General features: G+C 37.5%; 2 protein-coding genes across 5 annotated transcripts; one reads left to right on the top strand and one right to left on the bottom strand.

Annotated features, from left to right (window-relative positions):
* Positions 1–284: 284 nt before the first annotated feature.
* On the bottom strand, positions 285–11,985 carry lrrc8ab (leucine rich repeat containing 8 VRAC subunit Ab). 4 transcript variants are annotated; one of them, XM_086315198.1, is made up of 4 exons: positions 11,852–11,985; positions 11,183–11,301; positions 4,566–6,530; positions 285–4,383 (listed from the first exon to the last, which is right to left on the bottom strand). In XM_086315198.1, the coding sequence occupies exons 3-4, from the start codon at positions 6,513–6,515 to the stop codon at positions 4,108–4,110; spliced, it is 2,226 nt and encodes a 741-aa protein (XP_086171324.1). In that variant the 5' UTR covers positions 6,516–6,530; positions 11,183–11,301; positions 11,852–11,985; the 3' UTR covers positions 285–4,107. The 4 variants fall into 4 exon arrangements, with proteins under 4 accessions (XP_086171324.1, XP_086171321.1, XP_086171322.1 ...); XM_086315195.1 differs by having other exon boundaries at positions 4,566–6,675; XM_086315196.1 differs by having other exon boundaries at positions 4,566–6,675; positions 11,906–11,968.
* Positions 11,986–12,014: 29 nt separating this feature from the next.
* Positions 12,015–19,171, top strand: hscb (HscB mitochondrial iron-sulfur cluster cochaperone). Its single transcript, XM_086315199.1, has 6 exons — positions 12,015–12,493; positions 12,589–12,685; positions 16,918–17,007; positions 17,157–17,301; positions 18,544–18,591; positions 18,744–19,171. Exons 1-6 carry the CDS (start codon positions 12,126–12,128, stop codon positions 18,836–18,838), a joined length of 843 nt encoding a protein of 280 aa, XP_086171325.1. The 5' UTR covers positions 12,015–12,125; the 3' UTR covers positions 18,839–19,171.
* Positions 19,172–24,091: the final 4,920 nt, after the last annotated feature.

Consider the following 24,091-nt stretch of genomic DNA (forward strand, 5'->3'; position numbering starts at 1 on the left):
TCAGTCACACTAGAGTACAAATAGGATAGCCTAGTCATTGTGACAAGGAAATTTCAATTTGTAGGTTTGGTCATGCCACTATCTCCAACCTCTGTTTGAACGTGTGTGACTGTAGCATGATATGGGTCTTTGCAGCCAGTTGAACACCTACAGTATGAGAGATGTTATACTGGTATATATCAACCAGTGCCAGGGGTTCCATAGTGTGGTGGTTTACACATTTGCACACTGGTCAGTATCTGTATCTGCACACTTGCACATCAAGCTAAACCTTTATGTAATTGTTTAACCCTTCTTGTGCAAAAAGCCCAACACACACCAAGACAAATGTGGCTTACTTCATTTTTTTATTTTACTGGAGTCAGTGGTGTACAAGAAATGAAGAGAAACATGTTCAAACACACTCAACGTCAGTACTGATGCATTGATGATGTTCCTTTGGCAAAAAACAAAACAAAACTGCACAAAACCAAGTGTGTCAAGATAACACGTCTGAGAGAAACAGAGAAAGATGCAAAATTATTTTGTACCCAAATTAAACATTTTAAGAGGAAAAAAGACAAATTAAAAATAGAAAACAGAAACCAAAGGGTAAAGAAGTCCCATTAATCAGACAAACTACTTGGGCTTTATCTATTGCTCACAATAAAGACAATTCAGACATGAGATGTTTGACAAAAACACAAGAAAGGTCAAATAAAGTGGTTTCTCCTTGAAAATACAGATACACTTAGTTTCAATTCAGCAGTTAATATTAAATACACAAAACTAAAAAATAATGTATAGAAATTTGATATAAAAATGTTATCACAACCGTTTAAATTATTAAAAGAAATAATAATAAAAAAATAATACCGTAATAATAATAATAATAATAATAGGCAATCAACTAAAAAAAAAAGTGAGTACTGGCTGCTTTCCTGAGAAATTTAGTTCTACAATAATCCTAACAGATATCAAAATTAAAATAATAAAATTAGTCTAATAATAAAAATGAAAAAAAGAAAGATTAACAGTGACTAAGACAAAAACATGTTTATTTAATGTTACTACACTATGCACTGACCACTTATTTACAGTACTGATTGCAACAAATCACTCAGAGGTGATGACATGATGTCTCTTTTAAATGGAATAGTCGATTGTCTTACTAAATAGGTGTATTGCTAATGTGTTTGTGGGTGTCATTCAAAATGCTCCACTAAAGACCAAAATTCATCTCTTTTTTTCCTTTTTAATATTTCTATGTAAAAGCGTAAACTTAAATTTAATCTCGTGGCTGGCAGTCATTCAGGTAAACCTTCCCACACTGGAAAATGCCCAAAACAGGTTTTTCTATGTGCATACAATAACTTGTACACTATTGTTTGCAACACCTAAAAGTAAGTTCTGAGAGAAGTGCTATAGTGCAAAAGCATCCTTTAAGCACAACGATCTCTAATCTACTTAATGTGAAAATCTCACCATGTCTTTAGTAAAACCAATGTGACAAAATGAATACAAATGCACATTAGAAATCTACGGTATATCGTTACTAACAATACAGCTTAAATAAATGTAATACTGCACAACATAGCATAGTCAAACATGTCACGGTTATAGATGCGCATAGCTGAAATGTTTTCTATTATGTATATTGCTTCAGTCAATCTTTATTAGAACAGGAATTGTATTTTTCTTGGGGTAAATACGAGAATTCCTGTTGTGTGTTGTGCTGCATCAGAACTGTGGATCAATAACAAATTCCAAATTTTTAGCTTTGTCTTGGTCACTGTGTCAAAACAAAAATACAGAACAGTCACTCTCAATTGAGCAAAAACAAGTAAACCTTTACCTAAAAAATCTCTCTTTCTTAATTAAAAACTAGTGAAGGTTAAATATGCTTTTAACTGTGAGAAATAAAGTTCATATTTTGAGAAAAAGAATGCACTGGTTACTTCCAATTAAGTCTGATTATTGATTTAAAAAACAAAACAAAAAAACATATCTTTTCTTTTTCTTACATCTGGTACTAAAACAAAGACGGGTATAAAAACAAACAAATAAAACCCTTCCCCAAAACCCAGAACGTCAATGACAAAGTAGCTTATCTGACACCCGATCCATCACAACTCAGAGGTTATTGCCCATAAAACAACAAATGACCTTGATCTTGAGCATAATTTAGATGATGATTCGTTGGGTTATTGTGTGTGCAAGCTTGATTATATTGTGACTAATACTGTCTTTTGAATGAACAATGCACCATGGATGCCTGGCATAAGCTCAATGGTCTTTTGGACAGATGAGCTTTTAAAAAAAAAAAAAAAAAAAAAATCAAATCAAATAAATAAATAATAATAAAACATTAATAATAAACTACACTTTGTGCATCTTCAGTAACCAAAATCTAAACTCAACAGCTAGGTACAGCCTTGTAGAAGTTTTACCGGACAGCTTAAATTAAGGAAACTATGACAACAAAAGCTCCATCACTATCTGGGGCTTATTATTATGGTGCACTTTGAAAAACTAACAATTTTCATCTGACCAGACAACAGAAATATAACAAATCAATGCATGACAACGAGAGGAGAAAATAAGGCAACTAATCTGATCAACTTGTAAGATTTACTTCATTTTCTTTTCATTTAATTGGAATGCAGGTTGATTCTGTAGCAGTAAAATTTCAAATTTCTTTACTACTAGCTTTTTAATATCAGCAGAAAACAGTAAAAGAGACTTTTATCCTCACCTCAGTGAGTAATATGTAACATTTCCAACATTTAACATTTAGGATGTGTGTTTTCTCACACATAGGTGAGCAGCTTCTTCACTGAACATTGCACACTAATGCAGTCCAGTAATAATAAAGTAACAGAATTTGAGTATAGTAACAAACTAAAATGAACATGAGGCTAGGTGCTTAAAAAATACATTTAAAGACATGATGACATGTCTGGTCTTTCTTATTTGTAGCTATTGAGCTATCATTGCTTATCACCAGTGATTCTTTTTACATCTGTTACAAAAAAACGAAGCCCCAATCTCATTTAAGCCTCTACGTTTGACAGACATATTACAAATACTTTCAGGCTCCATTTGAATTTCACCACTGTCATTCTGTATAAACTTAATCTGAATTCCTGTGAGGCAGACACGACTCATCTCATTCAAAATCTTTAAGCATTCCCCCGCATTTTATTTTGTTATGTGCAAGTTATTGCAAACATATCATATACTTTTTTTGCGAAAATGTTATTTTCCATTAAAGATATACTAGCAGTAAGGTTAGGGTATTCTGATAAGCTTCACTAATGCCATTTTAATGCTAGTGCAATAAGTGATATGCAGCAGAATAATTGCTTTTCCTTTAGCACTAGGTCAAACACACATCTTTCCATAGAAAGAGGGAACCGAACCCTACATTCTGCCAAATTGTCCATTCTAGTATCAAAAGATGATCAGCCAACCAACCAACAAAAAGCCCTTTAGCGCTACAATACTAACAGTGTCCTCAATGGCCTTCTTCTTCCCACTTTGTAAACCACCTTTAGGTACAAGGCTCTCAGTATAATCATATTCCACTCATCTATAGTTATTACTGTTTTGTTAAGTCATACTATCATATCACTCTTAATAGTGTCTTTGTAACTCAAAACAAGTGATTATCGTCTATATACAGAAATAAAGATGTCTTGGAAGTAATTTTGCCATCTCATTGTGCCTTCAAACCGGAACACCTGACAAAATATTTTAATGTATTAAACCTTATTTTTTTAGTATTGATCAGTGGCATACACTGTCTTCTATACCATAATCGAGAGGCATAAAAATGTAAACACAAGATTCAAACTATATTATTGCTAAAAAAAAAGCATCATTACTGAATTATAATGTAAAGGCCTGAGAAGTTTTTTGTGAAGGAATTAATAAATCAAATAGACTAAGAAGACAGCCAAGAAACTGCCAGGATTTTGGTTCTACCTGGCACTGGTTCTTGATGCCCAAACTTAGAAACGGCACAATGCAGCAGGAATACTGCCTGTTATGGCAAGCCTCTGGGACCAACTTGTAGGTCCAGAGCCAGTAGATCAGTATCTGTACTTGCAGAAGCAAACCTGTTTTTTAAACTTGTTCTTTGTCCGCTTTCCACAACTGCTCCTTGACCTCTGTGGGCAGTGTGTTGAACAAGTCCTCTTCCACCACAAGACCAGTTCTCTTCAGCTGTCGGCACTCTCCAAGTTCCACCGGTAGACACTCCAGGCGATTTCCTCTAAGCTCTAGTTGTGTCAATGCAGTCAACTCTCCAAATCGTGATGGTAGAGACTGCAGGCAATTGTTTCCCAAGTTCAAAGTGCGAAGCTTCTTGCACTGGAACAGTTCATTAGGCAGGTTCTCAATCTGTATTTTAAAGAACAAGGAATTTTGCATTGGGAAAAAAAAGGAAAGAAATTATGACTTGTAAGTTCATTTATTGTTTTATCAGCAAATAAACAATACAAATAAAGCATTATGGATAAACTCCAATCTATAATTAGGATAATATTAAAATGGTTGGAAACTATGCTTATTACATCACTTACCCTATTGGCTGTCACTGCCAGGTATTGAAGATTTTGGAGGAAGCCAATATCTGTTGGGATATAGGTTAGGTTGTTATGGCTCAAATCCAAGATGCGCAGCTTGCGGCAATAGAACAGCTGACTGGGGATCTTCTCAATCTTGTTTCTGTTCAGGTACAGCTTCTCCAGGTTGTTCAGGGTGCCAATCTGAATAGGAATGTAGGCAATCTGGTTGTACCAGAGCTTAAGGCAGACCAACCGATGAAGATGCTGGAAGCTGATGATCTCCTCAATGGTTTTCAGGTTGTTATCCTTCAGGTCAATCTCTTGCAAGTTGTGTAAACTGAAGATTGAGTGTGGTATGCGTTCAAGATCACAGCGAATAAGCTCTAGTTCTGTCAGATTTACCATCTTTTTTAGACTATTGAGCACCATGAGCTTGGTTCCTTCATTATTGATGGACAACTTCTGGAGGTGCATGCCCACATCAGTGACCACTTGAGGTAGCTTGGTGAGATTGCTCTTCAGCCGAAGCACTTTGAGTCTCTTGAGCTCACGGAGCCCATCAATGACGATGTAAGGGTTGTTCTCAGCACTGAGATTCCCTGTCAGATGAAGCTCACTGAGATTCTTCAAACTGTAGATCCATAAGGGGATTTCTTTGATGTCGGTGAACTTGATATGCAGAGACTTTAAATTTTCACGCAAAAAAGCCAAAGCTGGAGCTTCTATTTTGGCTGGGGTGTGATAAAGCCACATCTCTCGCAGGTTAACCAGCTGAGCAATGATTGGGGGAATGGTCACATCTGGGATTAGCTCCAGTTTAAGAACCTCCAACTCCATCAGATCGAACACTGTATCTGGAATGCCACTAAGCATGAAAAGGTGCAACTCCAACTTCTCCTGAGAATTCTTAGTTATCCTCTGCCTGAGTTTGTCCAGTGTCCACTCGTTGTTGAGGTTGAGTTGCCTCAGCTTATTTTCGCTTACTTCTGAGAGGAACACGGCAAAGCGTTTTGAGTACAGAGGATCATACTGATCTATCATGTGCAACATGAATGCAAAGTCATTCTTCACATCAGGTATGTCACTGTAGCTGCTCTCTTCCCGGATTGACTCAAAGGAGTACTTCTTTAGGGAGCGCCGAAGCATCCAGCAAAGCGTGTACATGCAGATCAAACCATACACCACCACTAAACTAATGTAGAAACATGCTAAGATTTTAAAAAGTGTAGCGAGTGGGTGAGCACAACGGTACACGCTGTAACCAGTCAGGCTCTCTATATTTACAGAACAGTCAACACTAAATTGAATATCATGCACATAATACCCTGTGTAGCAGATTATCAAAATAAACTTGATGACTTTGATAATAGTCTGGCGTATGTACAGTCTGTACACAATGTCTCCTTCTTCCACGTGTATGCGGAACTTCTTCACTTTTTCAAACAGAGCTTTTGCCTGTTCACCCTCCTTCTTGTCCAAAACTCCTGTTTCCGTTCTATCTACAATGCCCTGCTCAAAGCGTGATTTTGTCCTTTGAAGCATAGGAACACTTGCTTCAACATCCTCACTTATTACAGATTCTTTGTGGTCCATCGAGCCATTCATTTTCATTGGTTTTGGGTCACTTTCTTCAACCACTGTCTCTGATAGTGCCCTTGTTGTCCATGGAGAATCGAAGCATTTTAGCAAGATAGATACAAAGTGTTCTAGTTTGGAGCTAGTCCGTGGAAACTTGAACCAAAAGTTGCTGCAAGCTAGAAAAATAAGGGTGTGGAGTAATACTAGGTAGGGGAAATACTTGGCAAACCAGTGCAATGTATTTTCATAGCAGACAGCGTCAACATAATTGTACTGGTGGCGGTCCAAATCATACTGGATCCCTTTGGGCACTGATGATGTGATGCTTGAATTGAAGTTCCTCTTGCAGGTTTCATTGACCACCCATTTGCAGGGCAAGCAGATCATCTTGTCCTGGGTGACCTGCAGTGTTCCCCCAAAAACAGAAATCATGAGCATGACAATGGAGATATAGTCGGTGAAGACATCCCACCAAGGTTTCAGGATGCGGTATGCTGGCTGTGTGTCCACAAAGTACCGCAGCTCGGTGATGGGGATCATGGTTTATCTGTGGGAACATAGAAAATGTAGACAGTGATGTATTGAATTAAAGACCCCTGTCAAACATCAGAACAATACAGAAATGTCTGTTTACAAATTAAACGCTCCTTCCCTGTAATGCTTAAGCAACCTTTGCCTAAACGACGACACAAAACCTAGCAGAGAAATCAATGCTATAATTCTAACTAACAAGAGCACACATCAGAACACTGACCATGGTTAATTTGAAGGCTGTCAGGAGTAATGAATAGCGATTGTGACAAAGACTTTGGTGTTTAACTTTACTTAACTTTATGTTATTGATTTTCCTATTGTTAAGCAGGCTCAATTAATCTTGCTTTGAAAGGACTTTCATACCACACAAGTCATTTCAAATGTTAGGGTTAAATGTCAATCAATAAAATATAAAGTAAATTTATCTGTGTTTTAAATTACTCCTACAAGATTAAGGTGAAGTGTTAATGGGCTGCCTATGTTAAGAAAAAAAAAAAACCCATACAGGCAAAGAAACAGCTGCCTTCAATATGTATGCAGGGTGTAAACGTGATAAATGACTAAGTTAGGTAGGCAGTAATTTCACACTTGTTAATCGTTAGAGGTTGTATTATTACTGTTCATCAGCAGTAATAACACATAAATTCCACTTCTCTATTCTGATGCTGATAATAACACAAAATCTGAATACCAAAACTAAAACAGGCACAACAACAGCCACCTCAAGGCACTTTACATTGTAAGATAAAGACCCTACAATAATACAGTGATGAGACAACATGAGATTCATCCATCTGTTTAACATGGGGTTTTCGGCCTATACAAGTAATGGAGCCAATTAATGAGGCAGGGTTTTCAATGCATATTAAAAGATTTTGGCACTCAAGTTCAGAAACATTTGAATCTGAGTGTTCAAATTGAGTAGAAAAGCACTATATAAGTACCAGTTCATTTATCATTCAAATGTGTAGACAACCTCAAAAAGTGAATTTTGAACAGTTACCCACAGATTTAAATTGTTCTTATGGTGGGGTGGCCATGAATACATTCACTGAACAAAGCACATACACATGTTAATGTAATAACCATTGCTAAATAATTAAACAGAAACTCGACTTTCATTACTCATTCATTTACATCACAACTGTGGTGATATAGCAGATAGTGGAGTTGCTCATAATCCAGTAGAGCTGGGCAATATAAGATTTTTTCAAATCACGATATGTTTTTTTCATTTCAGGCGATAACGATATATATCACGATATAAGCCAAATAACTATATTTGTAAGATTTAAATGTGCCGTTGCTCACAAGTAAAATGTGAAATAATCAGCAGCTTGTTTTGATTTAAATATTTATTTCCCATAATAAGTTCAACAGGGTAGATGTACTTAAGGAACATGAGACTTTCAGATAAATAAAGGCAAATATTGCAAACTACACAAAAGGCAGCCACTAAAGCGTTTCAAAATAGAACAAACAAAACAGACTACTAAATTGTCAATTCCACTTAGAAACAAAATATTAATTCTAAAAATAAATCCTAGTTTGTTTTACAGAAGATCAGACAAAATTGACTAACTTTTGTCAATATCAAATAAACTGAGAACTAAAAGGAAATTCTCAATCTCTCCTTGTTGTATAGCTTCGCTTTTCAAACAGTTTTAACAGTTACTTTAGTCTGACAAAAGCCGAATGACGAATTAGCGCTTCCAGTCAGAGATTGAGCATGCACCGGTTTATTGTATTTCCAGACTTGCTTTTGGCACAATTTACAGTGCGCGCTACTCTGTTTTTTGTCAGATTTGAAATAGCCGAAATACCTCCACACTACGGAACTTCTATGGCACTTCCGTTCGACAATCTCTCCAGCATTGGAACCATCATCTGTTTTCTCTTCGGTAACCTTCGGTCACGCTCTCGGTTGATTTTTCTGTAGTTGGCACACTCGGGTGGCTGGCTGCTTCCCAAACCAATACACATGTGCGGCTTGGCACTTGTGCTGTACGTAACAAGTCACGTGACGTGACGCTGCGGCTGTGATTGGTTTGGCTCTGCGCTACTTAATTTGAATTGGCTGTTCTTTTTAAGAGGACAAGAGAGATGAGGCCTATCGCAATAGTAAACTATTGTTTAGTAAACTAACCTTTTCTATCGAGAAAAGGTTATTTCGCAATACATATCGTTATCGTTCTATAGCCCAGCTCTATAATCCAGCATGTGAGACAATTTCACACTGGATGGAAGATACACGCAGACAGCCTTACTAAGCTGCTGAGGACACAGTCATCAAAATTAAAAATGAATTCATTTTGTTACATATTTACTCACTGAAGAAAGGAATTCCTTACACTGCTCATTATATAACTTTTGCATTATTAACAAGGTGGTATGACATAATGTACGCTGTCACATTACCATGAGTTAACAACATAAACCTTATGCTACAGTCCCACAAAATGACACAAACCCATACTCTATCAAGGGCACACTCAAGATGTTTCTTTTAGCATGTAGGTATTAACACAAAGGTGACAGTAAAGATAATTAAACCAGCCCAAGGAGGATCCAAAGAGAAAAATGCTGTAGCCAAAGCAATGCTACTTTGGAGGCTATAGCGTTATAAACCCGACTGCTAATTACTAGTAACTTGTGAGCATATGAAAATGCCAAAACAGGTAATCCAACACTTTTTTTATTAAACCCTTTGAATCATCGTTTAACATCGTTCTGATTTTGTCCCATCTTTGTCCCACACGCCATCAGACTGTTTAACTCCTCTCTGGAGGGGAGAGGGAGGGGAAACAGGAGGACAAAGGAGGGGGGAACAACTAAGCTGTAGTGCCTCTTCACCTCACTGTGCAATACCTTTTGTGCAATACTTTTGTAAATAGTCAACAGTGCAATAGACCTCAATACTTGAAATGTGCAATTCACTTGTATTTTTTATTCCTATTTATTCTATTTATCCCCTTCGTATATTTTATTTATATTGTCTCTGTATATATATATATATATATATATATATATATATATATATATATATGTGTGTGTGTGTGTGTGTGTGTGTGTGTGTATATATATATATATATATATAATATTCTGTAACTTCTGTCGGTGCTGTGCTTTTTTGGAAATCGAATTTCCCAGAGGAACCCACCCGAGGGATTAATAAAGTTCTATCTAATCTAATCTAATCTAATTTCTTTGCTATTAGTTTTGTATTGGTTGTACTAATACTAATACCAATATTTGGTGATTCAAAAAAATCTGATCCGATTCCAATATGCTGTCTGATACAATTTGTCCTTCAGAAAGAAGAAACATGAATAGATTAGTCAAACTCCAATAAAAAGTAATATCTCCTCAAAAATTTTAGATCACACAAAGTGAAGTCAGCTGATTAACACAAAATCAATTCATCATCCAAATATAACTGACAAACTTATGAAACACAAGTAATGACATACCAGACATGATTACTCAGACATGTATGTCTGAGTAAATACATGTATGTATGTATGTATGTATGTATGTATGTATGTATGTATGTATGTATCTATGTATGTATTTGCAATTAGAACAAAAATGCATTGCAGGAAATTTTTGTCCCAATACTAGGATATATCACCTTCCTTATGATGAATGTTTAAGAAAAGTGAAGAACAGACACAAACATACAGAGACTCTTTCCTTTAGTAGGTAGGTAATGCATTATCTGGGGGATATTGCTGGACCAGCCAAAGTCATGCACTGCCTTAAAAAATCCAAAATAAAAAAAAGGCACATAATACATAGCTTATATAAAATGATAGGTTAACAATGTCCTATTAGGTATGAAAATGTGTTTTACTTACAGATTCTAATTGTAAAGCACAAGTCCTCCATACATAAACAGCCAAGAGCAATCCACAACTAATCTCCCTTTCCTCTGCTGTACATCAGAGCCAGATAAAGCCCTCTAAATTGCCACACCCAGCATGAAAGCTCGAGAAGTCACTCTTCTTAAGAAGATGTTCCGTTTTGGCTTGTTTAACCCAAACAACGTGACCGCCAGAGGAGCCACCTTGCTCCCCTGCTCTCTATTCTTAGTGGTTTCCGTTAATAATACCCAGAGTATTGTCTGTGGGGGCCTTGAGAAGTACCTCCCTCGACCTTCAGGAAGAGATCCTGTTTACCTTATAGAAGCTGCTGTCTCCAACAAGTGTCTCTCTGGAATACTCTACCGTCAGCTTTTGCAACCTCCCATAAACACACACACACACACACACACACACACACACACACACACACACAAGAATCAAGACCTGGCATTCATCACAGAGCTTGTACTTTGGTAGGAAACTGTAATGACAAACAGTCGAGACGCCTAGTCTGATTCTTGGCCAAATAAGCATATTTAGACTGGCCAGTGTTCAGAGAATTTTTTTTTCGTCACACAGCTAGCAGCTGTTGTATTGCGACCGCCTGTATGGATGGATGATGAAGCAGCAAAAAGTACTCTTAGTCAATAAACTCACAAGTTTGGAGGTGTTATCTGTGCTCCAGTGCCTGATGATGTCCCTGGCGGACTAGCCACTCACTGAGTATCCAGAACTCTTCATGAAGCATTGCCTGTTTTATCAGAACGCAGTTGAATCTGAAAGAGAAAAAAACAACAACCCACTTGGTATGAAAATGCAGTCTTCTAGACTTTCTGAAAAAGGCAATTAAAGTTACGCAAGCGTGCATTAAGTGATGTTTTAAGCTGATGCTTCTTAAACGAGTGATTATTTATTATAATAATAATAAAAATAAGCTAGTTTGAATTTGTTTTTGTCACCGCTCATAACCATAACATGGGATGCCTTTGTCATCTAGCTAGCTGAGCAAGCTACTCAACATAAAGTTAAACCCGGGTGCTTTTTTTCTTTACATGTGCCCTTAAATAACATGAAAGGCTGTTTTTAAGGGCGTGAACTAGAATCTGACAACAACCAGCTTATTTGTCAATACCGACCACGAATAAAGGCATTTTGTTGTTAAGACATGTTCGCAAACTAAGCTATACTGTTCAGCTAGTGAGCTAAGCTAGCTACATGCAGACCAGGGGTTCTTGTTATCGTTACATCCTCGGCAAAAGCCGCACCTAAAACGACACTAGTACACTACTTACAAACACTGAAAATTTTGTGAGGTGCTCAGCTTACTTCAATTGGTGTGCTGTGTCCAAAACTAAGGATACTTTATCAATAGTTCCTTACAAATTGCGTTTGCTGTTGCCAGCTAGCTGTTGGTTTTCCATCGAGAACTCGAAACCCACCGAGCGGCGGCAGTGTGGCAGCATTACAAAACGTAGAAGAAGAACGCTCTTCTTCCTTTTTCCTTCCTTCCTGTTTTTCCGGGAAGAGATGTGTTTTGGCAGCGAACATTTCGTGTATTTATTGAGTGCACGACAGCGAGTAGTGCATTTTAATTCCAGAAATGTTGTCTGTCAACTCTTTGAGGATTGTTGGCTCATCCCGGGCTGTACTGCACTCAAGCTGGCTAACCACCAACCGAGTGCTTGTTTCTAAAGCTGTTACATGTACAGCTTACTGTATGTCTACCAGCCTCCACAGGAAGGGCACATGGCACAGCAACATGAACTTCAGAGCACTCAGAAAGGGGAGAGAGCTGTTTTACTTCACTAATCAATCCGCTTCACCCAGGAATTGCTGCACAAGTCAAATTAAATTGAACTGTTGGAATTGTAAGCATCTTCTTGACAAAAGACCTGCATTTTTCTGCGTGTCATGCAAAGCAGTGCAGCCCCCAGTAGAAGGGACATCCTACTTCAAGATCATGGATTGGTGAGTTTCTTGTTTACCTTAACATATGCCACCATCTTTAAAAGTTTTCCAAATGAATCCAGTCCATTCATTTTATCACGTGTTACCTTTTTCAGTGACTACACATTCACACTGGACACACAAAAGCTGCAGAAAACATACTTGCAGCTCCAGCGGTCTCTTCATCCAGACAACTTCAGCCAGAAATCTGTGGTAGGCAGGGGCAATGTAAGGGGGAAAGAGATCTGCTGAGTGAGATGGTCTGTGAGTCAGAGAACACTTTCCTTTCTATTAGTCGCCCTGTGACACAGGAAATTGGGTCTGACCCCTTCTCCCCATTTGTCCACTTGTGTGTGCATTTTTGTTTTGTCGTGATAATTCATTGTGACTTGGCCATGGGAGTAACTCTGGGCAAAGTAAGAAAGATGGGCTTGTTAAAAGACACTGACAAATGTAGGGCCTGGTTAGGGAACTTGGTCTGTTTTAAGCTACCAAGCAAGCTCAATTCATAGGAAGCAAGTTTAAGGAATTGTAGATGTGTAGACGAACAAGCATTTGTTTCTCAGGGAAAAGAAAAAAGGGGTATAAAATTGGGAAAAATGGACAAATCTAGTAATATAAACAGCTTTACATGTTGAATTGCATCAGTGTAGCTGAAGGGATTCTTGGCTGCTTATTTCAGCTATGAAAACCAGGAGGCAACTCCAGTAAGCCAACATGAATTTATGTTATTTATGCTGATAATTAAACTAGTGCTTTTCCTGCTGTGAAATGTAAAAGTGCCTACTAGGACCTGCGTTCCAAAACATTTTATATTATAACTGCAAAATCCAAAATGAGAAAAACAGAGGTATATTAAATATATTAAATATTTATACAGGTTAAGAAAGCAAAAGTTAACTTTGGTTTAGAAAGTTTTCATTCAATTACTCATCTTGCCTTATGAATGGACACTTTGTAACTCCTACCAGGATAAAAGGTTTCATCACAAGCTGCTAAATTGTGACTCAGGAGTCTATTTGGATAGATTAGGGAAAGTAAGTAGCTGAGATTGTTCCCCTGAAAATAATAGAGTGAAAATAGGGGGTAAGATGTTGTGACTATTAAGATGTTTTATATGCGGATTATTTTCTTTATTAGTCAAATAAATTTGGACGGTTTGGCTTAATAAGATCACTGAAACAATTACTTCATTGTCAAGACAGTCCTGATTGTGTTTGTGTATATTGACCCATTATGTAAACTCTAATTACACTAAGGAAGGTCCATGTCACCGTCTTTTTAATTTGGCCTCTGTACACCACCAAGGTAGATTTAAGATGTTTAAAACTGTCAAAATTACACTGAAATGCAAACTTTTAACTTTGATTCAATGGGTTTAATACAAAGTATTGCATTACCTGCTTTGGCATTTTCAGATCCTCCTAATTGGACAGTTGATTGACAATCACAGTCGTGGTGAGGCTGAGGTTGATTCCTTGTGTATTTTATGAAACTTTATGTAGATATAATATCTGACATTCATTCAAAGTTTTGAACTAATATCTAGTGGATTTTCACTGAAGTTCTTAATATGATGTCAGATTGCTGCGAGTAAATAGGGTCACCATAATACTGAAAAAAGAAAAGGAAAAATTAGGAAAGCACTGGCCAGCTGAATAACACCAAAAGCCTTGATGGACCATTATAAGGCAACTCTAGTAGATGGTTTACAACAAGACAACACCAACAAAACACTGGTTACACTCAAGAACAAGGAAGTCATAATAGGAAGAGAGATGGCTCATCATCTGCCAATCATGGTAGATGCAGTGTTATGGGAGGGACATAATATGCCCCACAAGTGTTTACTGATCAAGCGACCGCTACCAGAAGTAGCAGGATCTATTCTCAAGTGCAGTTTCTTCTCACGTTCACCCAAATACAGCAAATCAGACAGCACATAACAGATAAGCATACTGCAAACGCAACCCAAGAACTTCTCAAGGCAAAAGAATAGGATAATCTTCAATGGCCAAGTGAGTCACCTGATCTCAACATAGAAGAGCATGCTTTTCAGTAAATGAAGATAAAACGGAAAGGAGAGACATACAAACAAGCAGGAAGTGAGTAGTTAAGACTAGCAGAGGGTCTCAATGGGAGAAACGGCATTTGGTGATGTCCATGTTTTCTGGACTTCAGGCAGTCATCAGAAGAGAATTTTTGTCCACGTATTAAAAATCATTCTCATATTTAAAGTTATATCATCAGTTTTCCAAATTTTTGTGTGCCTTTGTTTAATCTAAAATCCACTGCAGTGGTGTACAGTAGCACGGCAGTATTTTTGTTTTGTTTGTTTCCCCCCCCCCCCCCAGCTACAAATAGGATGATATTGTCTATTGCTCTGGAAGAGTTTTGACAAGTTGAAGAAAAATGACACAATTTTGCTGTGATGTCATCAGGGGTATTTCAGCTTGTGCTGAGAGATGGCAAATTTAGAGTTTGAAAGATAAAGATATGTACCAAGGGGAGAGGATATCTTGGAAAAACCTATCACTTGCATTATTTTGCATTATGTCACTCTGTGACATACTTTTTTTTTTTTTTTGTTCATCAAAAATTAATAAGGAGCAGTATGTAGGACTAAGGCTGGGATTCTGTTCCCTTTAGACGAGCACACAGAATGCAGCTAACTTTAAGGTTATATAATTATATAGCTTTGGTTGTTCATTTGTTTACATTTTTTGCTTTAAAATCCAATTAGCTTTCATTTAGTTTCTATATTTTTGTTTTCTAAATTTCAGAATATTTAGTTGTAATTAAGTAATTAAGTTGCATATATTTAAAGGATATTTAACAGGTAGCAAATTTCTGATGTAATTAAGTTATGTAAATATCCCAGACTCAGCAAATATACAAACCAGTGCCTTCTCATGCTTGATGTTTTGACAAACTCAGCCAAATTGAGTCTGACAATGACAAATGTACAGGTAAAATCGCATAGTGGCTGGGCAGAGAAGTTCCACAGGCAAAATAAATGGTAGGTTATGTAACTGCAGAAGGTAGAACACCCATATTAGTGTCATCGAGCACAGAGGGTGTAGTTTGCAACAATATGACTACCCCTCACCTTACTGTTTGTTTGTTTTTTTTTATTGGGGGGGGGTTGCATCATATTTTTAGCTGAGCATACACCAGTGTGCAAACACTAATTTAATACTGAATGTTCTTTTCTTACAATAAATCCTGTACAATGGACATTTAAGAGTTCCATAATTTTGTGAGGTAAATACTAAACCACTAGAGATCTTTTTTCCATGAAATAGACAATAAAAGGAAAGAAGTTTAATTTAGGAAAGAAGTCTGATGTTTTCTTAATCTTTGCATTTGTAAATTGTCACTTCCTTTAGTTCAAAAAAGAATTTTGTGTCAGGTTTGAGGTTCCTGCCAAATCTTATTGAGCCCACAGCTCATTTACGGTGAGACTGTAAGGGTGATCACTTGCCTAATAATTTCACATAAGGAAATAAGGCTTGTCCCAGTGCATCGGTTTTAATGTGTTAGATGTTATTTTACAATGTGGTAAATAGTGTTAAAACTCCCCATTTTCCATTTCCCCCCTTGTAGATCATTAAGAAAAATGCATGGCAGTTTACGAGAATAAGCATTATGAATGCAAGATGGAGAGGAGATGTATTGCTTTGGGTGTAATTTATTCTGTACACTCAGGTGGAAAAGCGAAAGGCAGAATGTTGTCATGATATGATATGAAAGCTAAACTCATATTCAGCAGAATGTGAGAGGGGAGAGGTAGCCTAAATTGTTTCTTTATACACAACCTGTCCAATATTGTACTGAATCTGTTTTATTTATCACCACCTCTGGCCATTTTTTTCTTAATTAGACATCTTCCACCCTCAGGGGTTTGCATCATATATAGAAAAGTCATTACTTATATGAGGCAGCCACCTACTGCATTGGTTGTTATTAGAGAAACAGCCTCACGCGATGGGCCCATGGGTCAGAGCTTCCGACTATTGATTTTCACCAGAGCCGACAGACCTGATAGCTGCAAAATGTTCTCAGATCTGCCAACCATTTCGGAGCTCTCACCCCCGCTCCCACCCAAACCTCACATCTTGTTTCCGCACATTTGTCATGTCAAACTCACACCTGCATCTCCTGAAGGGTCCCAAACTGCTTGACTGCAAGAGTTGATGCATGTCATACAGATAATTATCAGTATCATAAAGGTTTTTGACAATGCTATAGATTGCGATTGCAAAGTGTAAAATCACTCACATTTTCTGTGAATATTGTAAAGGTTCATTCTTTCAAATCCATAGCAATACAAATAAAAACAAAACATTATAATACAGCCTTGCTTTTCCTTTTTAATAAATGATTTTGGATTGAACTTGCTATGCTTAGAAATAATCCTAACACAACACATCCCTCTTTTGCAGAAAGAACAGGAGTATTCAGAAAGCCAGTCTGCTCTCATTAACAAAGCATACGGCACTCTGCTTAAGCCTTTGAGTCGTGGTCTTTATATGGTGAGTTTCAAATCTCTGATTTAACTTGTAGCAAAATTCGTAATTACAAGGTCTGTCTGTGTGATCACGTTCGTCACCATTTGGCAGTCAAGACTGGTGTCTTACATCTAAAGGAGCAACCTTTGACAGATTCCCATCATATGTTTCAGCTGGAACTAGAGGGAATGAATATAGAAGAGGGCACAGACTCTGGAGCTGATTCAAATTTTCTAATGAAGCTGATGGAGATTAATGAGGCCCTCGATGAAGCACAGGCTCCAGAAGAGGCCATTATGATTGGCCGAGATATAAAAGGTAAACAAGTTGTTATTTTAACTTTACTTAAGTAGATTTCTAGCAAGTCGTTTGCCTAATGTAGCAAAAGTGGATGTGTAATGTACATTTTTCTGCATGTCAGATGTATCTACTTCAGTCTAAATCGTCAGTTATTAAAGTGTGAGATGAGAATCACTTAATGGCTGAACTGCACACATGCTTGATTTTAAGGGTCAAGGTTGCAATCCCTTAGATTTCAGCTCTGGTCTATCTGGAAACACCTGTGGTTACCATAGTAACCTCAAGTGCAGTGTAGCACTACATCTAACACTCCTCAAGGAGCTACTCTTGTCAGAAATACAACAGAGAAGCAAGGGATTTACCCATTTTCACAGCAACCAAACAGACCAGCACTGGTGGAGTGCATATGTAGGCAGATTGAATCCAAGGTGAGAATGACATGAACAATGAAATATAGTAAATGAAAAGGTCATTAAACACTGAATACACAGTAATTACTCAGAATCATTAATGCAGAATAAATACTAAAAATGAACAGGATAAAAAAAAAAAAACTGGATTATGGAAGAATGTACTCGTGTCCCAGGAAATGCAGTGTGAGCAGCTTTGAATTTCTCATTGTGATTCAAAACTGCTCACGCTGAAGGTGTCACAAGAAAAACATTTTTAAATGTCAATTGTAGTGCAAAACGCTCAGCATAATGTATGTCTGTTTGCTACTGCAAGGGGCTTTATACATGGCAGACAGCAGTCTCCACACGCCGCTATCTATTAGTCCTTAAAGACAATGTCCCTATACAATTGTTTTGGATTTTTCAAACAGAGCCAGTTGCTGGTTGATGGAGCAGATACAATTGTGTGCCTTCAGATTCAATTCAGTATAGCTCACATCATGCCGCATGTGGCAGAACTTGCAGATTTTGATGAGTTTTTATTGAGCTTAAGGATGATTAAAATTTAAACTTGTCTCTGAAGAGGACAAATCATAGGATATTAGGAAATGTGCTTGTCCAATGGGAACAGTTTCACTGACTACAGTAGTTTTTAATTTGCCCCCAATTTTACATAACAAATGACCCATTACATTACAGAAACAGTCATAATTGCCTCCCAGTAAAGTCAGTACGTGACAGACTTGCCTATGTGTATAGAATCTGTACAGTTTCTAAGTAGATCTCTTCACTGTGAATAAACAGCACCACGTGTGGGGTATGTTGTAAACACGTGCAGATATAGAACTTGCCTTTTCCTTACCTGCAGGAAAACTGGCAGACTTGACAGCGCATATAGATGCTGCTCTTCGTAAAGGTAATAATATTCAGATGCTGCTTTGAAACAGTGTCTATTCCTCCCACTCATTCTTCTTTGTGTGTTTTGTAATCTAGTTGAAGCTTCCCTTTAAGTCACTGAGTGAGTCATTGATTAAACCTCCTTTTTCACCCTCTTTCTTTCTTTTTCAGGAGAGCTACAGGCCGCAAAAGCAATACTTGTCCAAATGAAATACTATGCAAACATTGAAGAGAAAGTAAAGGAAAAACTTTCAGAATTCCTGTAGTTTTCTCACTATTTAAACCACTTTATGAAACATTTTTGACACTTTAAAATGTTCTGTATAGAATTGCACAATCTATTGTACATTTATCTTGGGAGCATGTAATGGTATTTTTAAAGCTGAATAATAAAACTTTACTTGTAATGCATTATCTACAGTTGCATTAATGGTAATAATTGCTTTTTTTCCCAATGAAAAACTATAGATATATATCTGTAATTGGATGAGTACAATATCTCCCTTGAATTCCACTAATTTCACAAGGCTAATCGTATCAACTTGTACCTAATGTGTCATTAAATATGACAGAGATCTATAATTGGCTCTGATTAAAATGCTGCTCTGAGTGTTTATATGATTATCCTGCCTATCAGTTCAGCTTTTTGTCATGTGGGGCTCACACATAGATGAACGATCCCCACACAGTTCCTCGGAGTACCTTTAGGTGGAGACATAACACCTTAACAATCATAAAGAAAACCAATACTTGGTGTACAAGCCAGATATAAGACCAGAAGGAAGCCCTTAATTGAGGCGGACAACCTTATGAATTATTAATGGTTGTTTCATATGTCACTTTAATGCTATGATAATCAGGATGACCCCCACTGAATGACGATTATTTGATGAATCTAAGATTCCTGCTCTGTCATTTATAGCTCATAAAATGAATGTAAATAGCCCCTGCACACCTGTGCCAGCAGCGTACTGGTGCATGCATCAGAATGCAAATTCATGCACCTTCACATACACATGCTTTCATTTTTCATTTTTTTTTTAATGTAATAGAGAAAAATCCTCATAATTTTGTAATTACAAATTGGAGTTCAAATCACATGTAGAAAGATACTGATAGAGGTGTAACTACTCTGACATATGTGGTGAGGCACTTCATCTGAGAGAGCCATTAGCTCACATATCCTGTAAAAAATATCATTTGTATATACTAGGATCACACACTAAACTGTATGTGTATGAATAGTTTTACTCTTTTTTTTTTTTTTTTCTGTGTGTGGCAGTCCTCCGGAACATCCTACTGTAACACATCCTGACTGGTGGTTTATCAAGTCTGGAACAACAGTGTCATACGTCTGAGGCTGTTTGGGTTTTTTAAACTATGGCGAAGCAGTTTCCTTAATGCACATGGATAGACAATGAATTAAACAGCAACTACGGTGCCTTTAAATTAATGAGAAAATGTGATCGACTAACAGTGAGGCCACTGCTGTCTCCCAGAAGTTGCTGAAATTGAGTTTGAAAGAGAAGAAAGAAGGGAAAAAACTCACTACAGGCGAGCTGTGAAATTGACTTGGATGGGATGGCTTGGCAAAGGACCTAGGTACATGTGACCACTGTGCAGCTTCTGGAATGAGTTACGTCAGCTTCAGGCGCACTACATAATGTGCTGCTGCTGATGGAGTGTTTACTAGTTATGCTGCACTGGTTTAATCCAACAGTTATATTGAGGTCTACATGACCCAGGACATAGAATTCCCCTTAGTTACTGTAATGGTTGTACATCTGGCAAAATAAGCTTTTTTGATTTCAAGATTTCGATGACATGGGAAGATACCGCTGTTATGTGTGGTCACTAAATATGAAGTTCCAGCCTGTAGCTGGTCAGCTTAACTAAAGGTTTTCAAGAAAAAAGTAGTGCAAACTTGGCATCTCCCAGTTATTTGTCTGCTCAATTTTTTAAAGCAATTTTTTAAGCATTGTTCAGTTATCTAATCTAGAATCACCAGTCACATCGGACACAGTTTTTTATATATATTTTTTAAATTCAGACTTGTGAATTCTTCCTTTTTTGTTTTTGTGAAATTCTCTCACATTCAAAATTTTAAGACCCATGTCTCTTTTTTCATATCTCTGGATTTGCATATAGGGGTAAAAGAAGAATAGCTATCCTGGTTTTGTCCCAAAGAAATAAAATTAGCTCGCCATCGCCTTTTACTTTGTCTCTCAGTGTTTTAATCGTCAGAAATACCAGTGTACAGTTTAACTAGATGATATGTTCTGGATATGTACTTGCACAGTGACAGCACATAGACTGTTACTTTGATTCGATTCCAAAGCAACCGAAGGCAATGTGTCTCTTTTCTCCCCCAAATTTATGCAAGCAAAGTTAACTAGCTCCTGGCTATAGTTTAATACTTAAAGGATCCACATAAGAGTGATATAAATCTTCTTGTCAAACTCTTAGCAAGAAAGCAGATGTGTACGTCCCAAAATTTCAAAATATTCTTTAAATTCTGTTGCAGTAATAATGAGATGCGTACTAAAAAGTAATACTTTTGCTGATCTAAAGTCAAATGATAGACGATGCTTATTTTGTACTCCAGGCAAGTGTTTCACTTGATTTTAGAATATCAAAAGCCTCTAAAATTGTGACTAATACTGGTTGTAGTCAGAGCGTAATTCATCTCCGTATTAGCTTAGCATAAATATCACAACAAGATTAATATATCACAATGTTGTCATAATCCCATTAAACTGCAAAGGTAGTGAGCCATTGCAGCACTTTTGACTAAAACCTACTGGAAAAATCCCTCATTACATCATCTTTGGCTTGCAACGAAGGAGTATAAACACCCAAGGATTCAATATAGACCTTCAGCTATGGATGTAAACAGTCAGCAGATAAAGGTCTGAGTGACAAAGGTCAAAACCAGTAGAGGATGACTCAATGGAGCAACGCTCTTTTCTGCTCACAGCTGAGCAGAAGTCTTTATGATCCTCACCCCTCTGCTTAGCTTGTGTGTGACTCATCCGCTGAGTGTCAGTCCCATCATCCCACAGACACCTCAAGCCTGCTGCGTGTATCCTACTTGTGTCTCACAAAGTAGTAATACCATTATAATCTACCACCATTAGGCTTTCTTCCCACTCTCAATTTAGTGTGTTTTCTGTTGTTTGCCTCATTCTTTTAATAACTGGAGTCTCTGTGTCATAAAAGAGAGTCTCTAAGCTATAGCTTACTTAAAACATGCTGCTCTATAAAATGTTCTCTTTGAATATTTGGATCGGGACTGTCCACACTTACTGGCCACTTCATTAGGTACATCTGCACAACTGCTTGTTCATGCAAATATCTAATCAGCGATGGAAGAAGATATACAGATGTCTCTGAATACTTCGCCTATTGAACCTTCAAGCAGATGGGTTATGTCAGTTAAGAACAGGAAACTGAGGATACAGTTTGCATGAGCTCACCAAAGCTGGACAAGTGCAGATTGGAAAAATGTTGCCTAATCTGATTAGTCCACTGCGACATTTGGTGGAAGGGTCAGAATTTGGCATAAACAACATGAAAACATGGATCCATCCTGCCTAGTATCAGTAGTTCAGGCTACTACTAGTGGTGTAATAGTGTGAGAGAATGGCCACTTTGAACATTTTGGGCCACTTAGTAGCAATTGAGCATCATTTAAAAGCCATAGCCAACTGTATTGTTGTTGCCCATGTCTATCCATTTGTGACCACGGGGTATCCGTCTTGTAATGGCTGCTTTCAGCAGGGTAACACGCCACGTCACAAAGCTCAAAATCATCTCAAACTGGTTTCAAGCTGGTGAATCTGACATTAAGTTCTCTGTAGTCAAATGGCCCCACAAGCAGCAGATCTCAATCTACCAGAGCACCTTTGGGATGTGGTGAAAAGGGAGATTCACATCATCGATGCTATCATGTCAATATGGATCCAAATCTATGCGGAAATATTTCCAGAAACGTATTGAGCCTGTGCCAAAAATGGGTCTAACCCAAACAAGCAAGGTGTATGCAATAAAGTAGGTGTCAAGTGTAAATTAATTATATAATCATTATGTTATAACTTTCATATTGCTTACTTGCACACACACATTACCCTTTCAGAATACTCATTTAAATGTACGAAGAATGTTATTTATTTTGAGTGGATGGAAACAGTCATTGGTGACAAGTAGATATAATTTCTTTTTTCTGTAGTACACAGTAAGTCCTTTCCCTATGTACTGCTAAATGGGAGGGAGGAGGAAATCAATGAGATCAGAATCATAAGGGCATTCATACAATGTAAATCACCTTTCAACATATATCATGAAAAAGTCCGTTCAAACGCCAAAAGCACACTGCAGTGAATCAGCACTGATGATACCTGTTCTGCCTGCCAGTGTTATCCAATGCTTTGTATGTGTCATGAATCGCTGTGCGGCAGGCAGGAGTTGGACCCAAAGTGCAGGACTCACAGACTCAGGGAGGTGAACTCAAAACTCAGCTTTATTTGCTGGCAGGGAAAAAACATACAAACTAATCTAAACTGGGAACTTGGAAAACTCACAGAGAGACACACAGGGAGATCCACACAGCATGAGGGACGACGCGACACTGACTCAGAGAAACACAGGGTTTAAATACACTGGGAAGTAACGAGGGGAATGAGACACAGAAGGAGGGCACAGCTGGGAGAAATCAGGACTGACGAGACAAGCAAAGCAGGACGCATTCACATGAGACACGGACCATCAAAGTAAAACAGGAAGTATCACACAGAGACGCGAACTTGACACAGTGGAGACAGCAACTAAGAAATACAGAGACATAAACCATAAGGCAGAGGTCTAAGAACCAAAATACACAGGGAAATACTCAGCTGGGAACACAAGAGACTAGACTAGAGAGAGTAACAAAAAACCAACCATGAGAACATAATGCACAATGCAGAGTGACAGAAAACAAGAAACTCAAACATGCAAAGACACACAATTACACAGAACAGAGGGGACACAGAGAGACATGAAGGGCAAGGGATCAAAACTAGAAGCCATAGAATAAATCACACACAAGTACAATAATACAAAAATCACAAAGAACTAAAAACGCTGGGTCAGGAGACCCAGGACCGTGACAGTATGTTTGCCAATGTTTGTCTCCATCAAGAGACCACACATAGCTAAAATAAAAACAATACTAATACTCTTTGTCATAGAGTATATCAGCAAAACTGTTAACTCTCCTGGCTTTAAACTAACAAAGGAAGGTGGATATGCTGCACTTATTATGTCATATAATGTGATGTGTATACATCAGTCAGGTATAATGCTAATTGTGAGGCTAAGATGGTCTATTTTTTAAACACACTGTTAATAACATGAGAGTTTTTTTTATTGTACATAGTATAAAATGGCTAGTTTCTGTATTCAAGCTTGGGTCAAGTGAGAGACTTGTAATACCAATTGCAGAGACCCTGTTGGTGGGTTAAACACTGATAATAAGTTTT

The sequence above is a fragment of the Aulonocara sp. 'chitande type north' Nkhata Bay genome, linkage group LG12, assembly GCF_057382095.1.
Source record: "Aulonocara sp. 'chitande type north' Nkhata Bay isolate Kocher_YH1m ecotype deep benthic linkage group LG12, A_spYH_male_GT1.1, whole genome shotgun sequence".
Taxonomy (NCBI): domain Eukaryota; kingdom Metazoa; phylum Chordata; class Actinopteri; order Cichliformes; family Cichlidae; genus Aulonocara; species Aulonocara sp. 'chitande type north' Nkhata Bay.

Coding starts and splice junctions, on each gene's coding strand:
- lrrc8ab (XM_086315195.1), bottom strand. CDS start 6,668: ATGATCCCCATCACCGAGCTGCGGTACTTTGTGGACACACAGCCAGCA. Junction 4,384..4,565: donor TGGCAGTGACAGCCAATAGG/GTAAGTGATGTA, acceptor TTTAAAATACAG/ATTGAGAACCTGCCTAATGA.
- hscb (XM_086315199.1), top strand. CDS start 12,126: ATGTTGTCTGTCAACTCTTTGAGGATTGTTGGCTCATCCCGGGCTGTA. Junction 12,686..16,917: donor ACTTCAGCCAGAAATCTGTG/GTAGGCAGGGGC, acceptor CCTCTTTTGCAG/AAAGAACAGGAGTATTCAGA. Junction 17,008..17,156: donor TGAGTCGTGGTCTTTATATG/GTGAGTTTCAAA, acceptor CATATGTTTCAG/CTGGAACTAGAGGGAATGAA.